General features: G+C 47.2%; 1 protein-coding gene across 1 annotated transcript in view; it reads left to right on the top strand.

Annotated features, from left to right (window-relative positions):
- Positions 1–1,325: 1,325 nt before the first annotated feature.
- The window catches only part of MOGAT2 (monoacylglycerol O-acyltransferase 2), a 36,671-nt gene continuing 26,581 nt past the window's right edge, over positions 1,326–11,415 (top strand). Inside the window, exon 1 of the mRNA XM_083499894.1 lies at positions 1,326–1,469. Within this exon, the coding sequence (XP_083356020.1) occupies positions 1,376–1,469 (94 nt within the window). The 5' untranslated portion in view covers positions 1,326–1,375. The remainder of the gene's footprint in view (positions 1,470–11,415) is intronic.

Below are 11,415 nucleotides of genomic sequence, written 5' to 3'. Positions count from 1 at the left end.
GCACCCCCATCTCTCTCTCTCTTTTTAAATAGATATTTATTGAAGTTTCAGAAATTATATAAAGAAAACAAACAAAACACAGACAAAAAACAAGTATAATTTTGATCCCTTATTTTCTTATACCTTACTTCGCTGACCTCCTCCTACCTCCCCTTTCTGTATTCCAATTTCAAATTATTTATTCAGCAAGTCCTCTCCCTTAATTTCATTTAGTTTTTAACCTTTCTTTTCTTTTAACTTAAACATTACTGCTGTAAACCACTTAGCTTCTAAACCGTCATCATTCTAACATTCATTAATTTTGCAGTGTTTCTCAGCCCTTCCTTCAATTTGTTTTTGATAACCTTATTTTCATTTAGTTTGGTTCATTTAAGAAAAGAAAAGAAGAAGAAGAAAATCCAGTTTTACCTTGTCCAAACTTAAACATCGAACTTATACATCAGTTCTTATACTTAAAACATTTTTTCTAAGGTCGACGGCACCCCCATCTCTCGGATCAGGGGGTGCATTGTGAACACCGCAGGCAAGGCAGCGCCCCCCCGTCTCCTGGGGGGGGGAAGACTGCACACTTCCCATAGCAGCCCCTTAATTACCTCGTATGGGTCAGAGAGATGTTATTGTCAGCCATCTTCCAACGCGCCACCTGGTGGCCCCTCCGAACCGCCGACCTTCTGATCGGCAAGCCCTAGGCTCTGTGGTTTAACCCGCAGCGCCACCCGTGTCCCACTCTGCTTCTAAATATACCTGCTGCCTCAAGGGATATCTTCAAGAGAAGACAAGGCAAAGAAATCAACCCTACACAGATCCAGAGCTAAGTCCCTAAGGCGGTTGGCTGGCCTTCTGATCGGCAAGCCCAAGAGCATGGGTAGGCAAACTAAGGCCTGGGGGCCGGATCTGGCCCAATCGCCTTCTAAATATGGCCCATGGACAGTCTGGGAATCAGCATGTTTTTACATGAGTAGAATGTGTCCTTTTATTTAAAATGCATCTCTGGGTTATTTGTGGGGCATAGGAATGCGTTCATTTCCCCCCAAAAAATTTAGTCCTGCGCCCCACAAGCTCTGAGGGACAGTGGACTGACCCCTGCTGAAAAAGTTTGCTGACCCCTGACGCTCAGGGGTTTAGCTGGACTAGACAGGCCTCTGCAAGACTCTCTCTGCGCATTGGGCTTCGCTACCTTTCTTAAATCAAAGTTTCCTAATGCACACCGCAACACTTGATCCGTTCCATGGGATAGGCGTAATCCACTCCCACGTTAATTGCTCCTTGCAAACCACTCCTTTAATTCTATGTCAGCAGAGACTTTGCTCTTTCCCGTTTCCTTCGCTCGTCCGTGGAGAGTCCTTTGCCATCCAGTTTGAAGCCACGCGCCGCAATGAAGGTCGAATTTGCTCCACGCTCCATCCCTTTACAAAGGAGGCTCCAGACAGCTTCCGTTCTCCAGTGGGTCTTCAGCTTCCTGGGTCTAGGTAAAACAAAACAAAACCCTACTAAATATTTGATTCAAGCAGGTAGCTGTGTTGGTCTGCTGTAGTCGAAATAAATTAAAACAAGATAGTTAAAAAGACTCTTCTTAAAAACTCCTTTAAAAGAACCAAGTCTTCAAAAAAGTTATATGATCTAAGAAAATCTTTAAAAGAATCCTTCCAAAAGAATTTAAAAATTATAAGGTAGCACCTTAGAGACCAACTGAGTAGTTTTATGTATAAGCTTTCGTGTGCATGCACACTTTTTAGACACGTATCTGAGGTATTTGAAGAAGTGTGCAAGCACACAGAAGCTTATACACAGAACAAACTTAGTTGGTCTCTAAGGAGCTGCCGGACAATTTTTTAATTTATGTAGATAACACAGACAGTCTTTACTTGGACTTTGTTATTTTAACCCACATGCAACTGTACTCATTCTACTTTATAGTTTTGTTTCTCATCAGATAGCCTCATCTGACGGTATCTGCATGTACACGAAAGCTTATACCTAAAACTACTGTACTCAGTTGGTGATACACTATGATTTCTAAATTCTTTTGGAAAGTCTTCTTTTAAAGACTTTCTTAGATCGTATAACTTTTTTCAAGACTTGATTCTTTTAATGGAGTTCTTAGGTTTTTAAGAAGAGTCTTTTTAACTATCTTCTTAAATTAAAAGAATTCCTTCCAGTAGCACCTTAAAGACCAACTAAGTTAGTTCTTGGTATGAGCTTTCGTGTGCATGCACACTTCTTCAGATACCAATATGTGCCCTGCCTACTAATTCTCTTCGTGTTGGTATCTGAAGAAGTGTGCATGCACACGAAAGCTCATACCAAGAACTAACTTAGTTGGTCTTTAAGGTGCTACTGGAAGGAATTTTTTTATTTTGACTATGGCAGACCAACACGGCTACCTATCTGTATCTTCTTAAAGAATTCCTTTAATTTATTTCAACTACTAAATATTTCTGAGACACTGCCAGTTTGATCCTAACCACATCTACTCAGAAGTCAGTCCTACTTGAATTCAGTGGGTTTTGCCTAGGGAAGTGGGGTTAGGACTGCAGCTGTAGCCATTTTGCTTAACTAGATCACAACAGCAGGTGGGAACAGGGCAGTGATCTTGTTGGAAAGAGTCCCATGAAGTTCTCTAAATGAGCTTCTCTTCACCCATAGGAGATGGAGAGGTTCATATTCCTGACTCGGTGGCAACGGTTTGCCTGGCAGCCTTTCTGTGCCACCTTACATAAACAGCAAGATCTGTAGGTCTGACTCCTTGAGAAATGGTCTGACTCCTTGAGAAATGGTCTGACTCCTTGAGAAATGGTCTGACTCCTTGAGAAATGGTCTGACTCCTTGAGAAATGGTCTGACTCCTACTGGTCTGACTCCTTGAGAAATCCCCCAACACGAAGAGAATTAGTAGGCAGGGCACAGATTTGTATCGCATTTCTAGGTGCTAATCTGTATTTACAGATGCCTCAGGAAGATCAGAGTGGTGCGTCCCTGTGGTCGCACTGTTCTTAATATATATTTGTTTACATCCCGCCTTTGCTCCTGGCAGGATTAGCACCGTATTTTGCAGTGCACTAAGACACCCTAAGCTAAGGTGGTTTTCTTCTCTAACGAGGACAGAGATTTCCAAACTTCTCATGTCAGTGACACTTTTTTAGACACACATCATTTTGCAACACAGTACAGTGGTACCTCAGGTTAAGTACTTAATTCGTTCCGGAGGTCCGTTCTTAACCTGAAACTGTTCTTAACCTGAAGCACCACTTTAGCTAATGGGGGCTCCCACTGCCGCTACGCCGCCACCGTGCGATTTCTGTTCTCATCCTGAAGCAAAGTTCTTAACCCGAGGTACTATTTCTGGGTTAGCGGAGTCTGTAACCTGAAGCGTATGTAACCTGAAGCGTGTGTAACCTGAGGTACCATTGTAATAGCCAGTGGCGTAGCGTGGGTTGTCAGCACCCGGGGCAAGGCAAGTAATTTGCGCCCCCTAACCCGTGGATTTGCGCCCCCTAACCCTAACCCCCAGGTGTTGCGCCCGGTGCGGCCAGCCCCCCCTGCACCCCCCACGCTACGCCACTGGTAATAGCAAACCGGAGGTTAAACTTCTTCTTTGGCGATCACTCGTAGTCAAGTAAGATTGTCTTCCATAAACACAGGTTTAACAGTGAGTCCACAAGTGACTGTGGAGGCCAATTCTGGATCCATACGTCCTTCCACAGTGGGGACGTTGATTTCCGGGTAGGAGTTGATCACGGTGAGGGTTTGCCAAGCGTGTCTTCCTCTTAGCATGTTTCTCCCTTTTGTCCTGAGTTCGAGTGTCTTCAAAGCCCACGACACCTTTGGGAAAGGCTGCTCTCCAACTGGAGCACTCACAGGCCATTGTTTCCCAGTTGTTGGTGTTTATGCTACATTTTTATAGATTTGCCTTGAGAGAGTCTTTAAACCTCTTTTGTTGACCACCAGCATTACGCTTTCCATTTTTAAGTTCGGAATAGAGTAGTTGCTTTGGAAGACGATAATCAGGCATCGGAACAACATGACCAGACCCCTATCTAGCCCCGTGAGGATTGTGATGACACACCGATACGCTAACGTGTTGTGACACACAGAAAGCTCTGAACTAGGGGCCACCACGCCTGCTTGTTCCTGTCCCCAACTCCAGCTACCCCTTTGTTCTTCCCCACAGCTACCCCTTTCCCCAGTACATTAATTTTTTCAAACATTTTCACAAGGATCTTCATATCATTACATAGTTTGATAAATGGACTTCCCGTCCCCGCAGTGTTTTTACTCAAACCTTCTTCACTGCATTATAATATATCTCTTACAAAAAGGTTTCTCTATTACCGTTATTCTGTCGTTTTTCTTCCGCCGCTTTCATCTCGAATCCTGCCTGAGATTTCACTTGACTATAGTGGTGCTGTTGTTTTTTTAATAGTCCACGAAAGGTCTCCATCCTTCTATTAAAAAGTTCCTGATTTCTGTCTCTCAGTTTTACTGTCAGCTTTGCCGTTTCTGTGCAGCCATTGCTTTCAAAAGCCACACTCCTCCTTCATTGCAACCTGCTCTTCTTTCCGTTTCTGTGCATATAATATTCTGGCTGCTGTTGTCACATACAGAACTCCCTCTCCTTTACACCTTGCCCACCCCCTCGGTTATCCCCCCCCCACAGCTCACCCCGCCCCTTTCTGATTCAGGGCCCTCCCACTCCCACCCAAAGTCCCCACCCCTTTTAAAGGAAGGGGACGGCGCTTCACACAGTGGTTTGTTAAACCTCCGTATTAAGGGCCTCCACCCTCCCTTTAAATCTTGCTGCAGTGGATTAAACGGGTTTGCTAAACTACAGGATGCTGAACGAAATGAATTATGTTGCTGTTGTTGTTTATACCCCACCCATCTGCCTGGGTTTCCCTAGCCACTCTGGGCAGCTCCCAACAGAATATTATTGATGATAATAATAATAAAGCGATAAAACATCAAACATTAAAAACTTCCCTAAACAGGGCTGCCTTCAGATGTCTTCTAAAAGTCTGATAGTTGTTTATTTCCTTGAAATCTGATGGGAGGGCGTTCCACAGGGCGGGTGCCACTACTGAGAAGGCCCTCTGCCTGGTTCCCCGTAACCTCACTTCTTACAGGGAGGGAACCGCCAGAAAGCCCTCGCAGCTGGACCTTAGTGTCCGGGCTGAACGACGGGGGTGTAGACGCTCCTTCAGGTCTACTGGGCCGAGGCCGTTTAGGGCTTTAAAGGTCAGCACCAACACTTTGAATTGTTTCCAGAAACGTACTGGAAGCCGATGTAGGTCTTTCAGGACCAGTGTTATGTGGTCTCGGCGGCCACTCATGGTCACCAGTCTAGCTGCCGCATTCTGGATTAGTTGTAGCTTCTGGGTCACCTTCAAAGGTAGCCCCACATAGGCGCATTGCAGTAGTCCAAGTGATGATGGGAGTCCACCAGTATCTGAAGAGCCACAGGTCCTCTGCCCCTGCACCCAGGCGGCTTTCCATTAGGTAAACTGACATCTGATGGGAGGGCGTTCCACAGGGCAGGCGCCACCACCGAGAAGGCCCTCTGCCTGGTTCCATGTAACCTTGCAGTGAGGGAACCACCAGAAGGCCCTTGGCGCTGGACCTCAGTGTCTGGGCTGGATGATGGGGGTGGAGACGCTCCTTCAGGTATACTGGACTGAGGCCATTTAGGGCTTTAAAGGTCAGCATCAACACTTTGAATTGTGCTCGGAAATGTACTGGGAGCCAATGAAGATCTTTTAGGACCAGTGTTATGTAGTCTCGGCGGCTGCCTCCAGTCACCAGTCTAGCTGCCACATTCTGGATTAATTGCAGTTTCCAGGTCACCTTCAAAGCGCATTGCAGTAGTTCAAGCAGGAGATAACTAGAGCATGCACCACTCTGGTGAGACAGTCTGATCAAGCAACATTCTCTGATGTTCTTCTCTACTATGGCATTATGACAGAGATGGAGGGGGAGATGATGGAGGAGGAGAAGGCATCTCCTCTGCTGGTTAAAACTCAGTAGGCAGGTGGAGGCAGACTGAGGTTCATAGGGCTGTGTTTCGTGGTCCGAATGGACCGGCATCCCCCGAATGAGGGCAAGCTTCGTTTGCTTAATTCCTACACACTGCACACCTGCTAAAGTGAAAAAATGAGAGTCCTATGTGGCCAGCAGACCACTTTTTGACTGTGAGCTCAGACAATTGGAAGTTAAGAATCTGATGCCTCTTTGTAGAGGAAGATCATTCATTGTGGTGCAACAGAGCAATGTTTCACGCTGGCCAATACTGAGTGGTGGGGAGAGGAGATGCTTGCAGTTTCCAAGGCGACAAGTTAGGGAGAGGAAAGTAGTGGCTTAGGAATCTCGTAGGAGTGCGGAGTGTTTTCCGGAGGAAACAGAATGAGGCAGCAGGGGAGAAAACAAACTGAAGAATGGATGGGGTCAGGTGGATCTAGCCCAGCGATGTGATCCCAAGTATGGGTCTGCTAGGGTCCCAATGATGGCATTACCCCTCCCATGCAATATTCCACCCAAGAAAGTGATACAGTTCATGTCTAGGGATGCGGAAGCAGCTGTGGACCAGATCATTCCTTCTCTTCCCTTTGCAGGCCACATGTAAGAGGTGGATAGTACCACCCCATGCCCATCCCTGGGTGTCATGACGACACCGGGCAACACATTTTTTGCCTGCACGATCGGCTGATGGTTGGAGCTTGCAAACCCCATTCAGCCCAGCTGCCCCAAACAGCTTGGGATCAGGATGCTTAGAAGATTGTCTCACCCCTTATATGCCCAAATCAAGCGCTCTGCTGGTGAGGGCCTCCTGCGGATGCCAGCCTATCAGGAGGTCCGTTCCACACAATGTAGGAATCAGGCTTTTAGTGTGGTGGCCTGCCCTTTGGAACTCCCCTCCCCTTGAATATTAGACAGGTGCTATCTAGGTAAAAGGTAAAGGACCCCTGGATGGTTAAGTCCAGTCAAAGTTGACTATGGGGTTGTGGCGCTCTTCTCGCTTTCAGGCCTAGGGAGCCGGCATTTGTCCACAGCCGGCTTTCCGGGTCATCTGGCCAGCAGGACTAAACTGCTTCTGGCGCAACGGAACACAGTGATGGAAACCAGAGCGTACGGAAACACTGTTTAACCTTCCCGCTGCAGTGGTACCTATTTATCTACTTGCACTGGCGTGCTTTCAAACTGCTAGGTTGGCAGGAGCTGGGACAGAGCAACGGGAGCTCACCCCGTTGTGGGGATTTGAACCGCCAGCCTTCCGATCGGCAAGCCCAAAAGGCTCAGTAGTTTAGACCACAGCGCCACCCGCGTCCCTCAGGTGCCATCTCTAACCATCGTGGCTGGCCACCATTGCTAGCTCTCTCCTCCATGAATTTCACATGTCTGGACCGTGTCCTCGAAATCTGGAAATGATTCTTGCTTGCCTGGATAGAGAGAGGGTTTGACAAATGTCTCTGCAGACTTGCCTATTCTACCCAAGTAAAATAATAATGCAGTAGTACCCTGGAAGTCGAACGGAATCCATTTTGGAAGTGCGTTCAACTTCCAAAACGTTAGGAAACCAAAGCGTGGCTTCTGATTGGCTGCAGAAAGCTCCTGCAGCCAATCGGAAGTCATGGAAGCCCCGTCAAACTTTTGGCTTCCAAAAGAACGTTCGAGAACTGGGACACTCACTTCCAGGTTTCCATCGTTTGGGAGCCGATTTGTTCAGGAGCCAAGGCGTTTGAGATCCAAGGTTGCTGTTGTTGTTGTTGTTTAGTGGTGTCTGACTGACTCTTCGTGGCCCCCTGGACCAGAGCACGCCAGGCACTCCTGTCTTCCACTGCCTCCCACAGTTTGGTCAGACTCATGCTGGTAGCTTCGAGAACACTGTCCAACCATCTCGTCCTCTGTCATCCCCTTCTCCTTGTGCCCTCCATCTTTCCCAACATCAGGGTCTTTTCCAGGGAGTCTTCGCTTCTCATGAGGTGGCCAAAGTCTTGGAGCCTCAGCTTCACGATCTGTCCTTCCAGTGAGCACTCAGGGCTGATTTCCTTCAGAATGGAGAGGTTTGATCTTCTTGCAGTCCATGGGACTCTCAAGAGTCTCCTCCAGCACCATAATTCAAAAGCATCCATTCTTCGGCGATCAGCCTTCTTTATGGTCCAGCTCTCACTTCCATACATCACTGCCAAAGAATGCTCCAACTACTGCACAATTGCACTCAAATCACATAAGCAAGGTTATGCTTAAAATTCTACAAGGCAGGCTTAAGCAGTATGTGGACCGAGAACTCCCAGAAGTGCAAGCTGGATTTCAAAGGGGCAGAGGAACCAGAGACCAAATTACAAACATGTGCTGGATTATGCAGATCCAAGGTACGACTGTAATAATAAAATTACATTTGAGTCTCCACCCTCCAGTGGGATATGGCTCTTCGGATGTTGTTCTGAAAGGAATGCGGACCTCCGAAAATGTTCCCCAGCCCTGTGTTAAATGGAAGTGAGTGCGGTGTGTCTGTGTGTGTGAATGTGGCCTCGTTCCCTTGGGACATCCTCTTTGTCCGCCTGCTTTGGGGAAATTGATCTGTTTGTCTGGATGCTTCAGCCTCTATAGCTCTCTCTTTCTCTCTCTCTCTCCACGGCACGACTGATGCCAGCCATTCTGCCCGTTAGCAGATGGGCTCGGTGGCGGCCGCTCGGCTCTGCCGCTATCAGCCGTTGCTGTGGTTACACGAGGGAAGCACAGGAGGCCTCGCCGTGTGAGGCAAGCACGGGATGCCCCTCGCTGGCACGAAAACCAGCGGCTGCTACCCTCAGCCTCTCCTGTGTGGTCCTTTTCGAAGGAGGACAGCGATTCCAAAACAGCATGTTCGCAAAACAGCATGTTCGTTAGTGCAAAATGAAACGAAATGGAAAACGGACGGTGCGTGTCCCTTTTGTTGAAAGGACAAAGGAAGCATTTTCTTTTTATTCATTCAGTTTCATCCACTGGGTGGTTTACAACACAAAAACAACAAAATACGCACCATAATTGCAAACAAGAACAATATCCCCCACGGTTTAGAAAGGCCACGGATTAATTTTTATCGCCTTCGCACCCTGTTTTCCTTAACATTGTTGTTTCTCCCCTTCTCCTGCACCCTGTTTTCTATCCAATCATAACCACAATATTATAATCTGATTGCTTCTGTTGCTCAGAAGCTCAAATCCTGTTTGCGAGGTCGTTGGACTATAGCCGGCTTCCTCAAACTCGGCCCTCCAGATGTTTTCAGCCTACAACTCCCATGATCCCTAGCTAGCAGGACCAGTGGTCGGGGATGATGGGAATTGTAGTCTCAAAACATCTGGAGGGCTGAGTTTGAGGAAGCCCGCACTAGAGTATTTCTTTAAGTATACCTGAAGGAGCGTTATACCTGAAGGAGCGTCTCCACCCCCATCGTTCTGCCCAGACGCTGAGGTCCAGCGCTGAGGGCCTTCTGGCAGTTCCCTCATTGCGAGAAGCAAAGCTACAGGGAACCAGGCAGAGGGCCTTCTTGGTAGTGGCACCCGCCCTGTGGAACGCCCTCCCACCAGATGTCAAAGCGATAAGCAACTACCTGACATTCAGAAGACATCTGAAGGCAGCCCTGTTCAGGGAAGTTTTTAATGTGTGACATCTTAGTGTATTTTTGGTCTTTGTGGAAGCCGCCCAGGGTGGCTGGGGAAACCCAGGCAGACGGGTGGGGTATAAATAATAAATTATTTTTATTATTATTATTTAAGTCGTCTGAAAAAGCCCTCCAGATGTTTTGGGCCAAAGTTCCCATCAGCCCCAGCCAGGGAGCTGTAGTACAAAACATCTGTTGGGTGCCAGCTCAAGGAATCTGGAGGAGACCAAAGGTCTGAGGAGTGGAGAACAAGAATGGGAGAGTGGTTTCACTCATGTCTTCTTCACTTGATGATCTGACCCAGCAGAGAGCTCTCCTCCCGTACTTAAAAACGTCTGGGAAACAGCGGGTCAAGTTAGGGCTGAGTTTTGCAAGCTGGAAGGCAGGGCTGCTTCTTGCCCCATGGAGGAAATCTCACCCCCAGTCTTGCCTAACAATTCTCGCAAGCATCCGAAGGGCTGGCAAGACTCAATGGATCCCGATTAATCATCAGTCAGCTGGGACAAGGACAAGGACATGGTATCTCCTCCCGACTTGTACTTTGGGCTCTGAACAATCATAAAACGAGGCAGCTTACAGAAGGCGGCGTTTTGCAACAGACTGATCTTTTAAAAAATAGAAATAAATTGTCCTGCAGCTGGTCAGCTCCTGTGTCATGAACACAACAGGCAGCAAATTCATAAAATCAAAAATTGTAGAGTTAGAAGGGATCCAGGGGTCATCTAGTCCAACCCCCTGCAATGCGGGAATCTCAACTAAAATTCAAAAGGTAATGCTCACCCCAACGTTAAGTAGGGATGGCTGAGCCTTGTCAACGTCAGTCACCCGTTTCTCCTGTCTTAAATTGAGTTTTCCACATTTATGCAGCAGTTTGTGATTTCATTCTTGAAAGAAAAAACTCCATGAAAAGGTGCCAGCGTTTCGGTGCATGCCTTTTGCAGGCAGTTTTGTCTAATGTACACACTTTTGCAGGAGTTTCCCCTAATATATTGCAGGATCCGGGAGAGAGTCGACAGGAGGACCCCTAGTTGTATATCGTAATTTTTATGTTACGAGCCAACCCGAGATCTAGGGGTATAGGGCAGTGTACAAATTTAACAAATCATCAGCACCAACATTATTTCCAACAGCAGAATCAGGAGATTTGAAAGGATGTACCCAGGTTTAGCAAGGTGGCGAAGCTCCTTCCCCCAGGATGTTGCAGATTGTTTGCAGGAGCTCAGAAAACTTTATTTCTTTCCTCCTCCTCCTCCTCCTCCTCCTCCTCCTCCTCCTCCTCCTTCTTCTTCTTTTTGTTTAGGTATCATATATTTTAACCGCTGTTCCAGTACAATTAAGTTCTCAGAACAAATTCATACAACAGCATAGGTTTTCATGTTTCCTTTTCACAGATCAGCAATCTTATCTTATCACAGTTGGATAGTTCTACTTTTGTTGTTGTTGTTTAGTCATTTAGTCGTGTCCGACTCTTCATGACCCCATGGACCAGAGCATGCCAGGCACTCCTGTCTTCCACTGCCTCCCGCAGTTTGGTCAAACTCATGCTGGTAGCTTTGAGAACACTGTCCAACCATCTCGTCCTCTGTCGTCCCCTTCTCCTTGTGCCCTCCATCTTTCCCAACATCAGGGTCTTTTCCAGGGAGTCTTCTCTTCTCATGAGGTGGCCAAAGTATTAGAGCCTCAGCTTCAGGATCTGTCCTTCCAGTGAGCACTCAGGGCTGATTTCCTTCAGAATGGAGAGGTTTGATCTTCTTGCGGTCCATGGGACTCTCAAGAGTCTCC

The sequence above is a fragment of the Podarcis liolepis genome (genome assembly GCF_965112155.1).
Source record: "Podarcis liolepis genome assembly, chromosome: 4".
Classification (NCBI taxonomy): Eukaryota; Metazoa; Chordata; class Lepidosauria; order Squamata; family Lacertidae; genus Podarcis; species Podarcis liolepis.
The sequence above is the reverse complement of the archived record's forward strand: the minus strand, read 5'-3'. Positions and strand labels throughout refer to the sequence as shown.